Source organism: Macrosteles quadrilineatus, unplaced genomic scaffold (genome assembly GCF_028750875.1).
Source record: "Macrosteles quadrilineatus isolate MER2022 unplaced genomic scaffold, UCM_ALF_1.0 Scaffold_9__3_contigs__length_116548681, whole genome shotgun sequence".
Classification (NCBI taxonomy): domain Eukaryota; kingdom Metazoa; phylum Arthropoda; class Insecta; order Hemiptera; family Cicadellidae; genus Macrosteles; species Macrosteles quadrilineatus.
In genome coordinates this window covers 18,142,695-18,166,749 of record NW_026542602.1, presented here as the reverse complement: position 1 = coordinate 18,166,749, position 24,055 = coordinate 18,142,695, and the positions used below count along the sequence as shown (strand labels likewise).

Genomic DNA, 24,055 nt, shown 5'->3' with positions numbered 1-24,055 from the left:
ACACGTAAAGGTGTATACGTATACAATCAATCGTGTGACATTATTCTATGTTAACCAGCAAGCTTTACATAAAGCCCCTATTGTCGTTACATAATGCTGTTTCGTATAAAGACAAAGACCGCAAAAGGAAACTTGTAAGAATAGTAATTCATAATTAAATATATCTCTGAACTTAACGGCTAGTTCACGAACTAAAAGGTCATGTTCACGGCCTGAACTAAATGTGCATTATATTATCTTTGTAATGTAACCGATATTAGTCCATCGTTATGAAAAATATAGTAATACTTTAATATATAAATACTTCTGAACTTGTTTTTCGTGTCTTGCTCATCTTGAGTTAAAGTTTTTTTCCAGAACACTACATACAAGTTTTTACACTTATTTCTCTAATAAACAAACTTCTTTTGGTTTCATAAACGTTACCAAAATGACCCTGTACTGTCTAGTAAAGTAAAATCTTCAATAATGTACATTTTCCCAAAGGCTCAATGGCACCATATTTGAAGGGTATATGGAAAATCAGTAACCTTTTGAATTGTAATAATACATAATTGCACAACTATGTATGATAAACAACTATGCTACTTAACCGTACCATTGTAATGAGTTCACTTACAGTTGAGGAACCAGAATAGACCAAACTGTATATGTTTTTACCGTCATAATTGAAAAATTGAAATTTAATATTAATTATTAATCATCAAAACTAGGTTTGGACAAACTTGTAAAATTGTTATGTTATACTAGCAGAGTACCCGTCCTTCGTACGGGGTTGGCAAATAAGTATAAAATGCTTATTGCAGTTATACCCGATCTTTGCGTTTGCGATATGAGAAAACACGGTTTGAGACAAATTGCTTCCTCAAATTTACGGTATGCGATAGTATTACACATCTACCATAGCCATAATGTTCTACTACTTCACCTACACAATAGAGAAAGATAGATTATTAAAAATTCGCAAAATTTCATTAAATTATTCATGAAATTAAAAACATAAACATAATTGTGAACAATCCTACTTTGACAGTTCTCATTGTGTATCACAGTTTTTTTGTTGCTGCTTTGTTCAAATTAGCTGTTTTCATAAATAATGAAAAAAATAATAGTGCTGCACCCTGTTGGTAAATCTTATAAATTTTTAATTTTTTTGCATATCATAGAACCAACTCTTTTAGTTGAAACAGCTGGCTAAATTCTTTAATTCCCTTTAAATATGAATACTCATAAGGTTAACATGGGGAACTGCAGAGCCACTGGGGCGGAGCCCAAAAGGATTTTTGAGATAAGAATATGCCTATATGTTAATCGGGAATGTGAGCTATCATCATGCCAAATTTCAGCCCAATCCGACCAGTATTTTTCGTGTTTACTTGTCACAAACATACGGTACATCCATACATCCAAACTTTCTCATTTATTATATTAGTAGGATTATTATTTATTCTACAGCAGACGTCAATGTGTATAGTTCGGCCGCATAGAAAACGACCTGCGCGCTAATGCTAAACCAATGCTGGAGGAGGTCGTTTTCTAAGCGGCCGACCTATAGTAAAATCTCAATTTAAAAAATACATTTGAATTTATATAACTGTGTTATTTCAGAATATCTTTAATACGTGGTATATCTTAAGAATATAGAATCTTTAACCCACCCCTTGCTAAAACATCAATGGAAAGTGGAACTGAAATGGATTTTGTTATGACTATTTGGAGCAAAAACAAGACCCGATATTTGAGTTGCATTATTACCATTTGCAACAGATAAGTCAGCCCTGTTTTTAAAACTTGAGGAGTTGGACGGTTGAACTACTAGAGGATTCTTTTTATACACACTGCGTCTCGTAAACCCCCAATGGTAAAAATTGTTTTGGCGTGGTGTTCGTGGAGGCTATGTAAACATAATCCATCTTCATACGTTGGAGTGGATTGCAATTGCAATTAATTGCAAGTGCAAAAACCGATTGAGCAATTTGCTTTATTCTCATAGCATTATTTATGGTTTGTTTTACGTGTTCTATAATAGGGCTGGACAGAATTGAGTCAGTTAGGTTTTGCAATATCACTTTTCAACTAAACGAATGATTTAGGTTGTTCTTCCTAAAGTGCAGTAACAATATCGGTTAGAACAGTATACTCGATGTTTTGAGCTGAAAAATTGACCTCATTTGCCCAAACTTTGACCTGACTAATTACAAATTCTGTTTGCAGCGACCGCACTATTTACTACTCTGTTTGCGGCTTTCTGTTTGTTAAATCAACAGAACATTTAAACACTGAAATGGAACGGTTTCATAGCAGTGTTACCAGTTTGGTTATGCAGCAAAACAGGCGTTTGAAATTTTTGAAAAGAAACGCAAGTGATGTTTTAAAAATTATTTTTACTCGACAGAATAAAGAATATTATAATTTGATTTACAATATTTTATCAGCCCCTCACATTTAGGACGTGGATTAATTTGTTTCTCCGGTATAATTCAGACAGTCAACAACTTTGTCCAACTGTAATTACAAAGTTCACATTCTAAAGCCACATTCAATTTGAAGTTGTGTGTGAAGCAGTTGGCATTGTTTATAGATAAACCGCTGAAACAATCTGGATTTATCAACACTGGTTCTGTATTGAACAGCTTACTAGAGAATCTGTTAAATCATTTCATTGATTGCCTTTTGTAGTAAATAAGTGCGTATGACTATTTTCCCCTTATTGGTGTTAAAATCTTATTATAATTGAAAGAATGTTGATTTACAAAACTCCCAAAAGTAGATGAAAAACTATGCTTTATGAGTTTACGTGTAATTCATATATTTTTTATTTAACTGTGAAGGACGTAATAATCCATATTAAAAGCTTCAAACAGAGTGAAATGCAGTGTTTAACTTCTGTGTCGTATGTGATCACCATTAATTTGTAGGTACATGCATTCGTAGGCAGATGACTACCAAATTGTTCTAGCCAGGCCTACTCTGCTTGATGAAGGGCCGTTGCAGCTTAATGAATGCCATGATAATGTGAGAGGCCCTTCAAAGATTTGTAAATGGTCCAGAGATCATGGGTTTAGATTTAAAACTGAAAATTGCTCTTTATGCGCTTTGCCAATGTTATGTTATGCTCAACAACTTCACTTGCCGTACGTGACCGAATGAAAACGGTCCACTGAGGATTGATGCAATGTTGTTGAATTTATTGGAACATAACTATTGTTTGAAGTTGTTCGCACATTAGCTTCGGCAATTGCCACTGTATACCGGCCAAGCGGAAAAGTGAATATTTGCCGTTGTAAGACTTCCAACCACCAGGGCTTCGTCTTAGGATGTTGAGCGGTGGGTGCTAAGTTAACTGCTTTACTTTTAAGGTAATTTTGATTTATATAATTTTACAACATTACCAAACATTACTTTGGCTAGTGGATTTTAGTAGTTTATATGGACTAAAGTAAGGTTTAAGACACTCAAGCATGGCAAATCCTATGTTAGAAAATGTGCAAGGGTCGAAAAGACCTTTTGGTATGTGTGATGAACTAATTTTTTTGTTATAGTCCCCCTAGTTTGCAATAAAACACTTGCATATTGTTCATCTTTATAAGTTAATTTTCATCATTTTCCATCTCGTTTTGTTATATGAACAAACAGCAGTTATGGATTCTTCTAGTTGTCATAAAGAAAGAAAATAAAGAATTTTGATATTACTTGCTAAATAGCTTGTTTTTAGGAACTTTGATTCTATCAAGAATGTTTTTTTAAGATCTATAGAGGTATTTCTACTCTGTTGTTATGTCACAATTTTTTTAGCAACACATGGTTTGGAAACATTCAAAATAGTGTTTTGTTTACCTATAAAACTTTCTCAATAATGTTTATTTGCTGATTATTCAAAAGAAACTTATTTCATGACTTTTTTACTTGCACAGTCTATTCCCAGAAAATCATTTATCATGATTTTTATTCCAAACAAATAAACTACTTTTTTCAGACGAGAGCACTTAAACCCATTGAACTGAGTTGATCATTACAATAGGTACCTAATTTTTTAAACTATAACATTTCACTATTTCCAAATTGATTGTCATAACGTTACTCTAAGCTGTTATTCTTCACATTATCATTTAAGGATCAACGGTACACTGGATGATTTTTGTTTTATGATTCATATTGTAAAATAATATTTTTTTAATTTTACTTAAGCTTATTAAAACTTGGTTTTCTTAAAAAAAAGGTTTTCTCATGGTGATAGAATCTTCAAATTTTATTTCCATACTCTTGAAGTCATTTTTATAGTCAAAATATTCTCTGTTTATCCTTAGTCATAAAGTATTCAGCTACCCACTGTGGTCTAACACTAAAATCCTCCATGTCAAACACCATTAATAATTTATCAGTTTTGGAATCATTTACTGAGTGTAATGGTGCAAAAATGGTTTGATTACAATTCATGATTCCATACCATAGGCTACACATTTTTTGTTCTTTTTAGTGAATTTCCCTATAGGGAAGTATAGATTATATATTACCGTATTTGGCACGGTAAGACCTTGGCTCAGGACGGATTTACTTTTTAATTTAATGTCCCCAGAGACTAAAAACAACACTATTCATTCAACTGTTATATATGTATATAAAATATATGTTATATCTATCTATATAAAATCCAATGCATGTTTGTTTGTTTGTCCTTTATCGACTCAGAAACCGCTCGACAGATTGTAATGAAACTTTCCGGTATTATTCAAGGGTGGTTTGTGTGAAGTTTGATGCAGATCCGTCAAAAGGGCTCCGCCCCATGCTCTGGAGTTTCCCCATGTTAACCTTATGAGTATTCATATTTAAATGGAATTAAAGAATCTTAACAGCTGGTCCAACTAAAGAATTTGATTCTGTGATGTTCAATAGCATTAAAAATTTAATAGGTTCACCAACAGGGTGCAGCACTATTATTTTTTTAAATTTATGACAACAGCTGATTTGCAACCAAAAGGTGAGTGAGCGTAGCGAACGAACTTCAACCTGGAGGTGAGTTATCGTAGGGAACGAGCTAACTTGAAGGCAAGTGAGCGCAGCGAACGAGCTCCAACCCAAAGGTGAGTAAGCGTAGCGAACGAACTTCAACCAGGACGTGATTGAGCCATGCGAACGAGCTCATCTTGAAAATGAACGAGCATTTGACATAAAACCACATTAGGACAGGACGTCTGTCGGGCCAGCTAGTGTGTATATAAATGTGTCCTTCAACACCATATCTTGAGTAATCTTTGTCTGATTTTGATGAAAGTTGATTTGAATATGTATGGCAAGATAAACTTGGATGAGTACGCAAACCAGCGAGATTGGGTCATGGGAACGGGGTTTTATGGGGTAAAAATGGAGTTTTCTAATTTTTTACCCTCAAAATATAAAATTTCCGGATTTCTCTCTAAACCATTTTGAAGAACTTAAAAGCAATAATTTAATACTGTATATTAAAGTGTTTTTGTAGGGTTATTGGTTACAAAGAAAATTCAAAAACAATATTAATCAAAAATTTACATGTAATTCTTATGGATATATTTTGATCTTACTTTGCATATTTATTTATTTTATAATAAACTAATTTTACTTAAGACACACTTTATTAACCTCCCTTCAGCAAACCTAGGTACTGTAACTTGTTAAACCTAACGCTATTTAAATAGATTTAATTGGAAATCTAATAAGGCAAATGGAAATGCCCTTAGTCTACAGGTTCCCTGTGGCAGGGGTATTTCCTGATACTGTATTGTAATAAAGTTGATAAACCCCTCTTCATGAGCTTTTAACTATTTTTCATATTGATGTAGGCTCCGGATTACGTTTAACATAGACTAACAATTGGAGTGAATACCTGCTTTGATTTAATCCAAATTGTTACGAAGTCACAACTAGTTTTAACTAGGCCTATCAAGAAGTCATCTTTAGGTTTCAAAGGATGTCATGATCACTTCATCAGCTGGAGGTCGTCGAATCACATATTAAAATACATAGCCATGTATACTGTCTGTGTAGTATATTATGTGAGTTAATGGAACAAAAACATTCCGGATACCGAAACTTTGCAAACATTTTTTTTTTACAATGCTGGTAATGTATGATATTTGCTATATTACCTTTGAACTTTCAAATAACATACCTAAACTAAATATTACATCAAAAACAAATATGTAATTAAGTTTTCCTTAATTTTGAGTTGAGATGATTTTTCATATTCATATATTTGTTGTTTCAGAGGTGGTGGCCGAGACCTCGTAGCAATGCCTGAGAGGTAGCTCCCCAGACATGCTTTGGGCCACTCTGTTCCTTATCAATGGAGCAAGTTTTGTTGGTAAGTTTCAACAGAGCAATCAAATAAAGCTGGTGGCTCAAATGAGACTCCCACCATCTCTACTATAAATTGTCTACCTTTTATCTTCCATACCTTACTAAACAAATAACTCAAACCAATCACCAACATAACTTCAAAACTTCTCTAGGTAATACATCACTTATATTTCCTTGTAAATGTGTTGCAGGGTCTATGCCATCAGCAGGATCGCCAGAAAATATAACCATAATGTTCCTCAGTCCAACGTCAGTCAAAGTGTCGTGGCACACGTCCATAGACCATGTAGAGAAGTACGATGTCACGTACAAGCCAACAGACGCCAGGTCAGTGTCATTGATACAGTTACACAAAAGATTATTGATATACTATACAGTATACAGGGTATACATAAAAGAGTGAAAATTTAAAAACGTACGTTTTTATGTCCCTGGCCTTTTACTTCGTAGATACTGGATTTGTAGTTTATTATTATGTGTTTTAATATTTTTTGGGACGGGGGCAACATGTTACACACATTTATTTGGTTTTAAATAGGTTCTAGGTATTTTTTTCGTATTTTTAAAGTCTCGAAATTCACGACCATGACGTGTCCCTAGGGTACATTTTCCAACTTTCACGCTGTTTTTAGACTAATTATTCATGCCGAAATATATAAAGCCATATTTTTATGTCATCAATGGTTATTAAACTTACAAAAAAGGAGCATATTATAATTTTATTGTCATTGCAGACTGACTACCATGACAAAATAAGTCTGTCCCTCGATTTGGCGTCACGACCATTTGGGAAAAATTTTCAACTTTGGAGCACGACAGTGGCAAGCCTGGCGTCGATGGAGTCAGTTGGTTTTAGAGACTAGTTCGGGGTGTACGTCAGGATTGTAGTGCCGGTCGTTTTGAGTTGAAAGGAGGAATTACAAGATTAATAAAGGAAAGATTGTGTTTTTTGTAATTTTGGTGTGTCCATGACCGTACGTAGCCATTCGATGAAGTAGACATGGTGTTAATTTTTGTTTATAAGATATTTCAATTGCTAGATTAACCTAGAAGTCCACTTTGTATCCTCGAACATGAGGTGCAGGGCTACCGCCAGAACAGAGCCAAATAACACGTAATTTCACGACCAAAGTTTCACGACCATCGCTGTTTTTTTCACGACCAATCCAGCCTTATGGATTATAGTGTGTTTGGTCGTGACAATAACTTTAGTATAATTGTAAATTGAACAGTTTAGTTCAATTGAAACACATAGTTTTATTATAACTAACAGTATAATTGAAGGATTGTTTGGAAAGATTTAGATTATTCCAGACAATTCACGACCGTACCGCTTGTCCCTGACCATCACGTTTATGATTTCTATCATAAAAATTTCAAAAATTAAAATATCGTCATATTTAAATGTTTTATACACAAAAGAATTACACCTCTATACAAACATAACGATTTTTCGGGTCTCAGGTAAGTTTTTTCGGAGTAATACAAACTTAAAAAGATTTTATTGGCTTTTTTCTATTTTTTGAGTTTGTTTTATTTTTTTCTAGAAAGACCAAATATACCAAAAGCTCAGTGACCTTTTTATTGTATAATGGTCATAAAAGTAAACTAGTTTATAGCAAAACATAGTTATAAAAATAATATTAACTATTTTAAATATTCATTTAAACGTCCGTTATGGTCGTGACAGGATTTTGTGTTTTTCTACTAAAGATGCTCTTTAAAAAGAAAACTACCAAAGATATTGCGTTACCATGGACATTTTATGAAACTTCAAATGTTAATGAAATAAAAAAAATAATAAAAGTTTTGAATAAAGGGGGGAAAAATTTGCAAAGTGCTTTTCCTGAAAACGTACGTTTTTAAATTTTCACTCAAAAACGTTTCAAGACTTTGGGAAATGAATCCTCATACTAAAAGCAAGAAAAAAATGTATGTGAAGGTATGTCCGAAAATGGATATTTACCCAGTTATCCGCCATTTTGTTTTTATACAAAAATATTTTTATCTGTGAAGTTTTTCATTCGAGGATTATGAAAATTGGTAACCATGTTAACATACACAAGACCAATAATAGAAAAAATAATACAGTTAGTTGTTCCGATTGTAAATTTCAAAATGGCGGCCGTTTGAATTTTACTAACTTAAATACGGTAACTCAAAAACGGCTAATTCTATGTAAAAATTTCAAGAATATACTTTTTTTAACATTTTTAATTTTCTATCAAACGATACTAAGATCAAAGAGATCGGACAAAATATATATAACTTTTTTTGTAAAAATAAGGCAAAGTTAGTCAGGAAACCCTTAATTTTGCCTTGTTTTTACACAAAAACCGTTTTTTTTTCAGTTATATTTTGTCCGATCTTTTTTATCTTGGAATCGTTTGATAGGGCATTAAAATTGCAAAAAAAAACGTATCCTTGACATTTTTTCATAGAGTTAGCCGTTTTTGAGTTATTCAAGTTAGAAAAATTCAAACGGCCGCCATTTTAAAATTTACAATCGGAACAACTAACTGTATTATTTTTTCTATTATAGGTCTTGTGTATGTTAACATGGTTACCAAATTTCATAATCATCAAATGCAAAACTTCACATATAAAAATATTATTGTACAAACAACAAAATGGCGGATGACTGGGTAAATATGCATTTTCGGACATACCTTCACAGAAACTTTCTTCTTCTTTTTAGTATGAGGTTTCATTTCCCAAAGTCCTGAAACGTTTTTATGGACACGCTGTAGGCTATATATACCTACTGCAAAACTGGCAATAGCAAAATCAATTTTTCATCTTTGAAAATGTAAAGTAAATATATAAATAGAATAGAGCCATGTAAGTCGCATATTTGAGTCTAGTATGCTTTCAAGAGATAGGGAAAGGTTGGAATTTGGTATAGGTAATGAATAAATTATATGTAAATGTGTTCTAAATAATCCTTCAAACTTCATAACGTTTCAATATACACTGAGACTTTTATAGCTATTTCCAATACAGGCTCAATTATTAGCTATAAGCTTTTATTTAACTGGTGAACTCGTTTTCTGCAATAATTTAATCAAAGAAGTATTAAAATTGGTATTCAAGACTTTAATTTATTTTCCCCCTTTGCATTTGGATTGTTTGCTAATCCACACAGTTATGGTTAAAAATTCTCTCTTTGTGCTCCAATAAAGCTTTGAGCCGAATAAAAGAAATTTTCCATTTTGCCGAGGATAAAGAGAACAACTCAGCTAATGCAGGGATGAGATAATCTCATGGAGCACTTTGCTAATCTGTTAAAGCCAGACAAACAATACAGCTTTGTCCCACAACTGTTTCCTTGCCCCGTCAACTTTATTCCACTTAAGCTAGGTTATGTTTTTTGTTTATTTGGCTCAGAAACCTTTTTTTTATTCTATTGAATAATTTAGTAAAGAATATTTTATTTCTTTTCTGTCGACATATATGCTCTTTTACTTTCAAATCAGTAATAACTCTTTCACAAAAAAAAACATACTAAAGGGTGTCCCAATAAGAACTCCGGATTTGAAATGTTAACAAACCATATATTTTCATGCTAAATTTACAATATGAAACATGAATCTCAAAGCATAGTATCTCCGATTAGTAATTGAGTATTATGTCTTGTAAGTGCCAACCTGCTAAATACTGACAGGCCCGACATCTCTTGACAAAGTTTTCCATCACTTTTTCACACACTTCCTGTTGAATTCCATTAATGGCACGAATCATTTCCTCCTTCAAGTCTTGGATTGGTTGAGGATTATTGGCGACTTTAAATATCCCCAGAATAGAACTGAGCCCATTTATTCGAACTTATAAATCAATCTTCGGACAGATGGATCACTTGGTGAACTGTCCCGGCCGTAAATAGCGCGCAGCTTCCGTACTTGTAGTGCATTTTATCTATGACCACGCGTTGATCCGTCGTGTAACGATTCATGACTACAAATGGGACCTAATACTGATAACATCGCTGATAATTTGGGAATTCCTATCGAAATACAGATAAGGATAAGACGCTCCTCAAATCCGGCGTTCTTACTGGGACACCCTTTATATTTGTCTGTACATACCTTTGAAAAATACTAAACAAATATATTGACCGTCAGTAAAATATTGTATAGCATTCATAAGTAGACAGTAAATTTACCAACCTAACTGGCCTCCTCTGGACTGACACTGCAGCTACATAAAAATTTTGCTAGCTCAAATTTATGTTCAATTGTATTAAACTCTTTCAATTAAACTACAGTTTTCTGTGAGCTCATAATCTGTTCACAACACTCTTTGATCGGTTACACGCAGGCACAGAGTGTCCTTGATTGATAATAAACAGCTATAAATTCCACATTAGAAAACAATGTTATGCTTGTTATGTAAAAGCCAGCAAAAAGGAGAAACTTATAGGGCACTGAGGCAAATTGTAAGGTGGGTCAAGTCTTCTGAAGTTCAGTAACTACAATACAGTAATTGGTTATGTATGTTATTCAATCAGACATTGTCCTAGTCCCACATGTGTACGATTGGTAAGAGACTATTCAGTATGTACATAATCTACACTGTACACAATTTATTCCTAGCCCAGTTTCTAATCCAGTCTTCAAGCCATAGCCTCTATTTCAGTTTCTAACTAAGTTCCTGGCCAAATCTCTAACCCAGTTTCTAATTCAGTCTTCATCCCAGCCTCTATTTCAGTTTCTAACAAAGTTCCTGGCCAAATCTCTAACCCAGTTTCTAATTCAGTCTTCATCCCAGCCTCTATATCAGTTTCCAACTAAGTTCTTGACCCAATCTCTAACCCAGTTTCTAATCCAGTCTTCACCGCAGCCTCTAATTCAGTTTCCAATCACTTTCTGATCCAGTCTCCCAGCCTCTATTTCAGTTTCTAACTAAGTTCCTTACCCTTACTGAATAATTGGATGTGTATGTTATTATTTAATCAGACAGTGTCCTGCCTGGTCCTACATTTGTATGATTGGTAAGAGACTATTCAGTATGTAGGCCTACATAATCTACACTCTATACAATTTCCAACCCAATTCCTAACCCAGTTTCTAATCCAGTCTTCAAACCAGCATCTAATTCAGTTTTCAACCAGTTTCTGCCCCAGTCTCCATCCCAGTTTTTAATCCTGTCTCCAACCCAGCCTCTATTTCAGTTTCTGACCCAGTCTCTAGCCCAGTTTCTAATCCAGTCCCACAACAAGCCTCTTCAGGTGGTTCTGAACAGTTACAGGGTAGTGGCAGTAGTCGCAGGCAACTCAGATTCCGTCACGCTGAGTGGTCTGATGGCCGACACGCAGTACCAGATCACAGTGACGGCCGTGCGCGACGGCAAGAAGTACAAGAGCAGACCCATAGTGTTCAGAACGTTAGGTGAGCTTTCAGCACTACATTAATATCCAACTACTGTACTTATTTCTTCTAAGGGTATTTGCTACATTGGTGTGTTTTGTGTTTGGGTTTTTGAGGCTACACACAGGTTTATTATACAGTGGAGATTAAATTAAAAAGAGATCTTTTACTTGTATTTCAACCTGCACAACGTAGACGTACCAACGAGTAGATTGAATTTTACAGCAAGTCATTATCTCTATTAATTTAAATGGGGACACCACCTCAGTGGGTATTTTAACCCAAAAATGTGTCAGATAGCTGTCTCTTGGATACTATCAGACGACAAATCATCCCATAAATGATAGTAAATCATTATGCCACAGAGAGCGGCAACATGTATTTTTCAAGTGAAGAGACTGGACTCACTAAGTTGTAAATATAATTGTTTAATTTTTTGTTTTACGTTTGCCACGATTACTCTGTGTACGATTAATGTGGCAAAGTAGTTCCAAGTGAATGTATTATTTAGTATATTTATTTGTTTTGAAGGAATAAACTCATTATTTCATTTCATTATTTCATAGTAAAAAAGTGTAAACTGTGTATTTATCCCAAACCGGTACAGCACAGATTTGTATTAAAATTGGATTTACGTTCAACTTCCCTGGTACTCGATCCTGGTATCTGCCACTTCTTTTTATCTCTACAGTTCACCCTTGTACTGTACAGTCTCATCCCTTGCTTTACAGGATACTTTGCACGCACAGATCCATATGTGGACGGGCCAATGCAAGCATAAAAGGGTCAACCTAATCAGTTTATTGATTTCTGCATTAATTTTCAATGAAAAATGGGAGTACCCCTGCCGCATCAAACCTGTAGACTAAAAGAATTTCCATTTACCTGACTGGATTTCTACTAAAATATTCCCTTAAAATTGTCAGATTTTTTTCCTATTTCAATAACATTTGTTTTAATGAGTAGGTACTTAGGTTTGCTGCTACAGGGAAGGTAATGATTAATGTTTTTTATTGAAATGTTGATAGCTTAGTAAATAATCAAATTCAATTACCAAACTTTCAAACTTTGGCCAATCAAGTCATCAATGACGTCGTTAATATTAATATTTTAATACTTATCAAAATATTTCTAAAATAAAGTTTAAATGAATGAAATATCAAAATATTTCATTCAAGACTTCATAACTTATCAAAATATCTCTAACTAAAAGGTTTGGATGAGTGAAATATTGACTGAGTAGTACAGTGGTGAAAAGGTCTGGCCTTCAAATCTGAAGGTTAAGGTTGTTAGTCATCCTACAAAGGATCAATTCAGCCCTTGCCAATTAGTTGCTGTTTCATTTTAGAAAAAGTAATATAACTCTTTTAGCGAATTTCCCTTTAGGGAAGTAGCTTACCGTAGGTGGCATGGTAAGACCTAGGCCCGGGACCGATTTACTTTTTCATTTTGATGTCCCCAGAGGCCAAAAACACTATTCTTTAAAATTTATATATATGTATAAATATATAAATATGCACTATCGATTTATATATATATATTTATATATGTCAGTGAATGCGATAACTTGAGTATTTTTTATTAAGTAGTATTTTAGTTGGGTAGTTACAATCCCTTTTGTTTCCTTATCAAACAATAACCTTAATTTTTTTATTAAAACTGTTTATTAAAAGCTGTTACATGAAAAATTATTGTGAAAGGGTGGGTGTAATATTTTAATAAAGGATACAAAATTGAGAGATATTTTATAAAGAGTTCTCTACCAACCCCATGATGTCAATATATAGCTTTTCTGGATACGTTTTACATGAATAACAGTTCAAAGCATAAAGGTCATATTTTTAGTGTATTGGAACTAGTCATGCAAAGTCTCTATTATCACCACATGTTGTTAAATAACACGCTCTGTTGTTCAAAGGCATTCCATTTTAACGATAATTGCTATTATATTTAATGCGCTTTATGGCCTGTCAACATGTAACTTTTACAAACCAGCAAATAATCTATCTCTTCTCAATACTCAATATGGTCACAGCAAGACTATTCTAGGTATTATTAACTCATGAATACAGTAAAACCCATCTGGATATAATAGTATCTTTCATCACTCGGGCGTAAAGTGACTCTTTTCAACCCGAGCTCGGAAAATGAGCAAGGGTTGAAAAAAACACTGTTGCTAATGTATTTTTATTTTTAATTGAAATATAATTCAAGACTGTTTTAGCTGACCACAGTTTAAGGCCATCCTTATAAATCTCAATTTCTTTGAAATTTACAAGGATTGTTAGTCAATCATAGTTTTAAAACTTATTAAACTTATAAATAAGTTATTGAACTTATAAAATAACTGAATTTAGTTGAATAAATAGGTCTAGCTGTTAACCCCAAAATACCTGTTGCTCAAAGTCAAAAGGATAGCATTTATTTGCAAATTGTTTAAACTAGAAAATTAGAAGATCTTAGTAACCAAGACTCTGAAACCTTTTCAACCTCAAAGTATAAAATCAATCATGGTCATCAATACAACAATTACTTTCCCATGTTGCCCATTGGTATTGCCAAATTTGGTAAGTTTTAGTTTTATACTGTGAGCTGATTGAAATCAAGCAAACCAAGTTAATCCTTATAAATGCGAGTTAAATGAAATTCTGTTATGAATTGTAGAGTTTAAAACTATTATTCATTTTTGTGTATTCGACCTAACACTAAGCCAAGGCCCCACTAGAAGCACTAAGCACGGGTTAAACTAGTTTCTAAAAACAAAATATACTTTAAATATAAAGTTAATAATTTAAAAACTATGATCAAATTATTTGGGTTTTGTTTTATTTTTAACAACACACACAGCTCAATGTAAACAGGTAAATGTCACCTGGCCCAGCCTGTTGCATTTGGTAGCATGAGAGTTGCTATCCATCATGTGACATCACGCAAGAGCTCATACTGTTCAGTAATGTTTGTGAATAAAACCAACATGCTGTAACTAGCCCACCATATTAATTAACTTTTTATCATACCCTTTATTAAGTAATCAGTTGAAATCATAGTACTGTGTTGTTTTGAGATGATTATTAAACCAAAGTTTCGTAGTGGACAAGTATTATTTAATTTTTTTTATCAATGCTATTGCGTATCTCACTTGTTACTACATGCCACCTGTTTGGAAAAATTGTGTTTGGATAATGTTACGACATAATGTTTCAATTGTTGTCCTGATTAATATTATCGAGCAGATCGAGCATTGCTCTTAAATTAAACTCCAGCTTTTGTTCTACAATTAATTACCCCTCCTGAATGGCTGAAGCGATATGCATGGAGTTTAGCACGGTCATAGTAACAAACTATGAGAATGTATATCGCAGCCTGGTAGAATTGGCAACGTCAGAAGTGGTGTTGCTTAGCACCAGACGTCTCAAAAAATTAGATGGTAGACAGGTGACACCAGCTCATTAATTAGCGTATTAATTATTTAAATTCAAATTTATTAATATACATTTAAACGATTGAAAATAAGACATATAGAATTGAAAAAAAACCAATATAAATTGAAAATTTATTTCTGTACAATTAAAATGGAATCAATATTTGCATAGCCCAGTAACCAAGCTTTCGTATTGGTTCTATTGGTTCTTAAAAAGTACACAAACCATTAGCTTCCTCCAAACAAAACAGCTGTTACAACACTACTTGCGATGTTGCCACTTCAATGGCCGCGGCCTGGAGTTAAAGGTGGTCGTGGTTTTTTCAAATGACGAAGGGGGTCAGGGATGGGACCTACCTGCAGCCAACGAAAACAAACCTTATAGGCCCTCATAGGCCTCATAGGCTGCAGAAGGACCCCATCCCCAACACTCACAAAAACACCCCAACACTCCAAATCACACACTCAGATGAGTGGCGATGTCATATCCAATCCAACAATTTAAAATATATTTTCCACAGTAAATAAAGTCAATAATTAAACAAATAAACTAATTACACTGAGAGTGATGTATGCAATTCAAATTGTATATATAGTAGCAACTCATATTTATCAAAAAGTTCAAAGGAAATTCTTTTCTCAAAATCTCAAATTAACATTCCAATGAATCTCAAGCATTTAGAGGGTTTAGTAGTGTTACATCAGTAAAGGAAAGGCCAATTGAAAGATAAGCTAGTGGCAGACAGGCGTAACGAAGTGGCACCGATGAATAAATTACATGGCGAAGACATGCCACTACTGACGGTTGATCAATAAGGTATTCTTCATCGACCTAGGTTGTGGTCAGACTTGGTCAGTAGAAGCTATAGCTGGTCAGTGGGAACTTCCATTGTGTCTTTGCTTGAGGTAAAACGTTTTAAGTACTGTATGCTTTGTCAACTTTAAAGTGGAATTTTTATGTCTTTATTTTAATGGATATGTAAGCCAATCTTGCAATGTAATCTAGATATTTGTGATTGACATTTGTGATATAGTTTTCAACTGTGATGTTCCTCAAGGTTTTTGTGATTTTAGAACATTTACGTCTCAAGCAATTATTAATTTATTAGCGCTGTTTTTTGTTTTCATAAACACTCTTTTCACTATTCAATTCAGCAAAGAAAAACAATTTTTTTTACCTATATGTCAATACCGATATGTTAAAAGTGCTGAATGCTGTACACTGTCCTCCATGTTATTCTTCAAAGATAAATGATTGCTGTAATGCCAATTATACTTTATTTAAATATGTTTTCTCAAAATTTAGCAAATTTTGTTATTTTATATTTGGCTTTGAAAATTAAATAAAAAACTGTTGTTTAAGTATTACAAAGCAGCAAACCTAAAGACTTTTTGAACCAATATTTTTTTAACAAGTTGGTGTATTTGGTATGCTTAAGGAAGGTCGGCCGGTCGGATTTAAGTGTAAATTCTCTTTTTTTGTCATAAACCAGTGTGTAAAACTCACCAAGTAACCCTAAATTCACTTAGATTGCAGCAGCTTTGTTGCAATAGTATATTTATTTCTCTTTGGGTGCCATAATGTAAACTAACAATCTTGAATATTTTGTAACTCTGAAAAATACAACACAACAGTAATTAGAAATCCACTAAATATGTATATAGCAGTCACAAATAGAAATACATAAATAAATAAAAAATATTTTAGAAAATTTAAAATGAAATAAAAATAATATTTTTGTACAGTGCAAAAAATATTATCCTTCATTCTACTGAGAGAGAATATGACATGCACAAATTCATCTGTTTGGTAGCTAAATACAGTACATGCAGTTCATTTCAGTCCCCCTAAATTAATTGATTTCTAACCACAAATTGATTGCATTGGTGCTTTAGCAATTTGTAAATGAATCCTGGAACTCTCGTATTGACGTAAATAGACTAATTTGTCTTCACAATTCTACCCCAAATTCCCCATCCATTTCCATTTCCTTGCCCAAATTCCCCCCCTTAACAAATGGTTTGGTATAACCAGAAAAAGCTCTTATACTGCTACAACATGAATCAAAACTGTATATTGCTATGTACAATAATCATACAACTCAGTAAAATGACACGAGCTCATCAACTGTGATCTAGGATGGCATTTCTGTCATAGCTGGTATAGTCTAATCAATCCTCAATGTATATTGTTAGCATTGCCATTTTCTGAGAAAACATCAGTAGGGGGCCTACTCATCTAGAATACATACCATAATTTATGTATTTAACAGATTAAAGAAGAGGATATGGCTGTTTAATTATATCTATACTATAATAGGAGTAACATTTGCGCACAATGATTTCAAAAACGGCTCTTATGATTTCCTCTTAAATGTTAGGAATATCAGTTTCAGGCTAAAAATACTATCCATGCTAGCCCCTGTTCTGGGAAAATTCGGTTTTCGTTAAAAACTCTAAATGAAAATTTAATATTTTTAACAAATGTCTTTTAGAAAGCAACGTAGCCATGACTGACAGATGTACGAAAATGTAAATAAATGAACTGTCATATACCAAATCATATACATTACAGTGGCAAATTACTAAACAAAGTACAAAAGAAAAGGTCATTCCCAAAAATACCAATTAGCATTGGTTATTTAATACACTTGGGGTGTTTTATTTAGCAATGAGATAATTACAACTGTTCAAAATCGTAGAATATTTTATAGCCGCATAATAAGATTTATACTATAATGCATTATACACTAATGCTGAACAAAGAGGAAAACCCAAGGAATTTCTGTTGTTTTTTACATATGACATACCAAATTTTATTTTGTGAGTATAAATTAGCTTATTATTTTTACTTTCTTAACTGTTCATTTGGTTTGTTCCAGAGTTACCCAGAACGAACGAGGTACAAATCACACCCCCGGGGGTCAGAGGGGGGGGCCCGCGAGGAGTGCCCCCCCTTACCAACATGCCCCCAACTTATATACAGGTAACTTCTTATACATAACCCAATAATTATATACACTATACAGATAACTTAGGCTTCTGCTAATGAAGCTGTTTCATGGAAATGAGCTTTTTTACTACACAATAGAGGCCTAAGTGTGAGTGTGACAAGTTTTTTTACTGTACTGTTATTTTTTTGTGATCACACAATGACAGAATGTAGGTGATAAAACATGGTTGCACCCTTTACAAGATATTACAAAATTGTTATAATTAATAAGCTTCTATACAGTTAGATGCACTTACTGAACACCTCTTTAAGCTGCTGGTTCCGTCTGTAGTAAGTAGACCTACGACAGTGAGAGAGATAACAGTGTCTGACAAAAGAGGCTGTTGTAGTTTTCCCTCACAAGCGGTAGTTTTAATTTTTTCCTCTAATAAGGGGTTGACAATGTCAGGGTAACTAGCGCACCTGGCGGCTACTCTAACAACTCTTAAGCTCAAACTGGCGCGAGAATATCCGATAATCCACCGTCTTAAACTGGCTATTGGCTGCCGGTTAACCCACTTAATTGCTTCACATTAAAAGCAATGTACTTGTATTTTAAGGTGAATGAGAGGACAAGTGATAATGGGATGAGATTATCTATGATTAACATCAGCTGTCTCAATGACTAACAGCTGTATTAATGATTAACATCAGCTGTTTCGTTAGGATAATTGATTAAAAACCCAATGATGAAGGAAAGACATAGTTTACATCCCTCTACTTACAGGTGCGTGGGGTGGAGGTGGGCATTGTAGTGCTAGTATTGATGGTCTGGGTAGCAGCCATCATTTTGTTCTTCAACCGCTGGGGGAAGATCCGAATGCTGCTACCTTACCAACCAGACTACAAGGAGACCCAACTCAAGGTGACCAAGGTGACTGCATCAGAGGTTCCTAAACATTTCATTACTCTTTCTTTACAATAAAGTAGATTCAGTATATTTTTCATCCTGTTACAGATAAGTAAGCTTACGTTACAGTATTTGATATTGCAGTATGTTGATTCCTCCCATAAAAATAATGAAAAAGGTTATGCTGAATAATCTAGCCCAGAAATTTTTTCTTCTTGGAACCATTGTTGCAAGTCACTACCATTAGCTTTGGACGTTTGAAAACATTAATTTTTTAGAAAAATTCGATCGTTATACTATGCTTTTAGAAATGTATTAAGAACATTAGTTTTAGGAAATGGTTTTTAATTCTTCTTTAGCAGCTTTCAAAATAGTGTAAAAAATGTATTAGTAGTCATTATCAAGACTGTTTAAAAATGTATCAATATATCTTCGTGTGCTGTTATTTTATTCTAGTATTAGTTGTAGCTCTTTTTATCACCACTCCTATATTTCTGAATTTGCAAAATGTAACAGCCATACTGAAGAATTTCACAAAACAGCTTATAAAATTTCCTAGGTTAGGAACCAAAACGTTTATGAGTACTATAGGCAAATTTTCAGCCACTGTAAATCCTTTCCTCTATAATTACCTTTTAAAGACTTTTGTCCGAAGATAGTGCCTTTTATTCTAAGTTACTGTTAATGGTTAATAACTTAACTATCTTTTCCGCTACAATTCCCCTTTACCTAGACTGGTAATTTCATTAGTCTGTTTGAAGGTGTTATTGATCCTGTGTGATTATTTGGTTTTTGCTTGTTGATCCTCAAATCTTACTATTATCATGTTTCCATTCACTACTATCATATTCATCCTGTACCTTTACTGTATGAGTGTGTTTGAAGGTGCCGGGTACTGGAGCCTGTGCTGCCGCCCAAGCATGCCAGAGCACTCAAGGCAACACATTCTGTTGCTCACAGGTAAGACATAACCGTTTTGATCCTTCCAATTTTGAAAGAAAATTGTTCCAAAACTTAAACTATTATGTCATACTATATAATATATGACTGTCCTTACAAATAAAAAAAAATTATATTTCACAGAATTATATGTTTATAAATAATTGTTGTCATTAAACATCAATGGTATGGTGAAAGTGTCAAAATAAAGCTGTGGCACTAATCAACTAAACAGTACAAGTGGGTTTTTGCAGCAAGAAAATAATCTAAAAATGAGTAAAACATATTCTTCAGTTATTGCATCGCTGGTTTTGCTATGAACTGTGTATAAAGACATAAAACAAGGGTCTATATTGTTCAAAACCCATTTCTTGATATATCTGTAAAGTTAATATAACACACTTTTTAAAGAAGTTAGTTCTGCTTACTAGGGTGGGGTAGAACGGATCAAAGTAGTTTTATCCACATAATACTTTGGCTTTTGAAGGGGAGGGCAGCTTAATGTCTTTGCTGTCTGGTCCAAACCATGATGGTGACTGAAATGGTATGAGTGGCCGATGACAACAAGACCAATTTTGTCCACCTCCTCTGTCAGCCAGAGTACTACCTGAGTCAAACTGCGCTATTCCATTCTACCACACACTGTATATGCTGATTTTGTCAATATTTCATCACAAATAATAGTAAAAACATTCTGTACCTATTTCCAGTTTATAAGCTGTACAATATAAATAAAGAGGCTTTCCAAATTATGGCATGTCAGCTTAACAACAGGTAATACCAAAATCCCTCAACCCATAATATGATTTTTCCACAAACAGATTTGCTCGTGCCCTATTTGCAGCAAAAGAAAATTTAGCTGCGGAGGAAAGGTAAAATATTAATCTTCACAACACCCCCACATAAGAACCAATGAAAAGATTAGTTTTTCATCTCCACTCATAGTAATAGCTTAGTCACACTAGAGTATTTAAAGCTAATATTTAGTTTTGCTATGTAACAAATTAAAAGAAATCAATATCAATTTTCATAGAAATGATGCAAGGAATTACCTAAGTTCCATAAGTTTATAAAGTACAATGTGTTTTATTAAAATAATTATTGATTCGTAGATTTTAAAATGACTCAACTAGTGATTTTTAGGAACATTTTTAGGATTACCTTGTAGGTGGATTTCATAAAAAGTTTCTGTTAATATATTAATAAAGCATTATAAATTTCAAGAGACTTAGTCTAGATTCAGTCTATGGTTAGGAGTCTCTTTTAAATTAAAATGAAGAAATTAAATAAATGCTACAAAACAGTTTTTTTGATCACTGGGAGCAAAAGTGGCTCTTTTTGGTACCCAATCGTGCACCTCGCTTTTAAATACGATTACTTACCAAAAAACACTTTTGCTTTGTGTGATGAACAACTATTTTCATCATACTTTACATGGAAATAACCTGCTAATCGTTACAAAATTAGACCAAATAGAAATAATTTTAAAGTTATACAAAGTCGGCATCAATATGTTTGCATATTATTTCTGTTGTTTAACTTAAAATGTTGTGAGATTAGCAGCATTTTTATAATTTGTGTTACATTTATAATGTGCCATAACTTTGAGATAACCATATACCAAAATTACCATATCCCTTTTTATATTCCATATTCCTTATTTCTTTTCCCTATTAGAAGTTACCCAAAAACGATGATTTTGCGGACGATTTAGAGAGCTAAAAACGGCTGTTTTCCGGACAATGTTTTTGTATCTAAAAAATGACTCAATAACTAAAATTAGAATTCAATACAGAACATTCCCTTAGGTAGTGCCCCACTTAAATTTTTTGTTGAATAGTAACATCATCATCTACATTAAACTTAAATGTACATTACTATATACTGTTCACACATCTTAGTTTCAACCCTAATAGCAATAGAGTAAAGACGTAGAAATTATTTAAATCAAAGTAGATAAGGTACATATTTTTATATTATTTTCTTAAAAAGAATATTGATAAAACTACCAAAACCTTCTATAGTGTAATAAACCTTCCTAAAAGTAATAAGCAATAGCGGTTACCAACCAGATAGGTAATGGTAAACTGAAATTTTGACCTATTCGTAGATTAGTTTTAAAGCGTTACGTTTAGTAATCAATTCAGCTCTAGTAAACTTATATATTTAATTAAATTTCCCCTACTTCTGTTAGTAAACCCACATTTTAATACCAAGTGTCTTACCCTATGTTGCTTGCAGATAGGTGTTTGCATTTCATGTGAATGTTTCTGTAACAAAACCTATCCATCTATATTTACGTTTTCTTCCTGCATGTTCCAAAAATGCAGATATTGGTGTCCATAGATGTCACAAAGAAAATGTTAAGTTGTTGCACAATATTTCAATATGCATCGAGCCTAAATCTCTATTCTTATCACGAAAAATGTAGGTAGTAGTTATCTAAGCATAGATTGTTGGCTGTAATATGTGTATAACTATTTTTATGATTTTAATATTGTATGACCACTGAGAGTGAAAAAATAAAGAATATTTTTATGAATTTAATACTTACGGTAATACTTTAATACTTAATCATAAACATAAAATGTACGATGTTGGTAATATGCCATAATGTGATATTTAGTTTTTTTACAGGTGTACTTCAATTTGGTTTACATTTTAAAAACTCTGATGTAAACACTTTTTTCAGTTGCCTCATATATTTAATTGTTTTGTTTATTTGTTTAGTTTAATTATTGAAAACGAGAGTGATTTTAAGAGTTTAGTCTTCTAACTGTGTGATACATTTGCCAGATTTGCTATACTTAAAAAAATTTAATGGTTCAATAACTTATTCAATTGGTTTTCAATAAAAATCAATATATTATATGGGGGTGGTACTTAAATTTGTATAGCAACTCAATTTCATTGTTATCTTTGATTATAGTTATCTTATTTTAAAAATAAAGTAAAACTTCAACAAGCTTTTTATATTACTCAAGTGTGCCAAATAAAACCTAAAATATTTATTCACAATAATTTTAGCTTTAATTATATAGATTTCAAACTCTTCTAATTGTTTCCTATGGGAACAAATGTCTAACAAACAATCCTAATAAAATATCGCAATTCACGTGCAATTGTGAAATTAAAACTTGAACTCACAAAATTTTAGATTATTTGGTTCACTTTTCTTTGAAAGTTGTGTGATGATTCATACAAAATGACACACTAACAAAACAAAATAGAAGGTTACCTATCTAACTTGGAGGTTAACTGTCATCACAAACTACTATCATTCAAGTACTATTCAAACAACTATATAAACTATCTTCAATTCTGGAGGTTGCTGGTTTCAATCTCATAATGAGGTTAATCCTGTATCCAGATGTAATTTTTCATTAGGCTATCAATTAATGATGATGTCTAATGTGAGGTCTAGTTAGTAGGAGTAACAGTAACATCACCAGGGTTTGGACTGTTACCTAACTGAAACATTAAAAAATTCTAATGGCGTTGAAACAAAAAGTTAATACTTTAAAGATGGGTTTTAAAGTATTCATTGTCTGCGGCTGACGATACGGCCATTCCCAGAGTGTACTGTTCCAGGGCTGCTGCTTGCTTGATCACTGCTTCAAATATTCGCCTCCCACTTCTCATTCAAGAGACTGCAACTGCCGTTTCGCCCTCCTACATCGAGTCGGAGATCCCTAGCTCCCAGTAAGCATATAATGTATCACCTCGAGGTAGTTGTCCTTTAACCTAACCCTAACCCTGACCTAACCCTTGGGAGGATTGTTGGTTCAGTATTACCAAGTGTCGCTAAGGTTCAATTCTGGGTTCTTGATATCTGCTTGCACAAATCTGTTTTAGGGTTTGATTTAAAAAAAAAAATAAAGAAAAGTAAGACTAAGAAATCTTTAGTTTTGGATTTCTACATTATAAAAAAATTCAAGAGGTCAAAATCACTGATTATTCAAATTAATTTGCAAACAAGCCCAATCCAACAATAGGAAGAAGGTTTAGAATGGGATATGTACTCCAAAAATCAGTTTTTTTTACTTGTTTGCAAATTTTTATTGTATCAAAGTCGTTTAGTCAAAACAACGAACAATTTAATATAAGCATTGCATTATTATTCTAAATTGTATTGGTTAATTTATCAAGATATT

General features: G+C 33.1%; 1 protein-coding gene across 4 annotated transcripts in view; it reads left to right on the top strand.

Moving 5' to 3' along the window:
* LOC129004162 (fibronectin-like) overlaps nucleotides 1-24,055 on the top strand; it is a 139,186-nt gene that overhangs the window by 104,357 nt on the left and 10,774 nt on the right. For 2 of the 4 annotated variants that reach the window (XM_054432610.1, XM_054432609.1), the window contains exons 3-8: nucleotides 6,242-6,337; nucleotides 6,525-6,660; nucleotides 11,575-11,720; nucleotides 18,003-18,106; nucleotides 18,840-18,986; nucleotides 19,848-19,922. In XM_054432610.1, coding sequence (XP_054288585.1) covers nucleotides 6,292-6,337; nucleotides 6,525-6,660; nucleotides 11,575-11,720; nucleotides 18,003-18,106; nucleotides 18,840-18,986; nucleotides 19,848-19,922 — 654 coding nt within the window. In that variant the 5' untranslated portion in view covers nucleotides 6,242-6,291. Of the gene's footprint in view, nucleotides 1-6,241; nucleotides 6,338-6,524; nucleotides 6,661-11,574; nucleotides 11,721-18,002; nucleotides 18,107-18,839; nucleotides 18,987-19,847; nucleotides 19,923-23,492; nucleotides 23,604-24,055 lie in introns of all 4 variants that reach the window. The other 2 variants (XM_054432612.1, XM_054432611.1) reach the window with 2 other exon arrangements.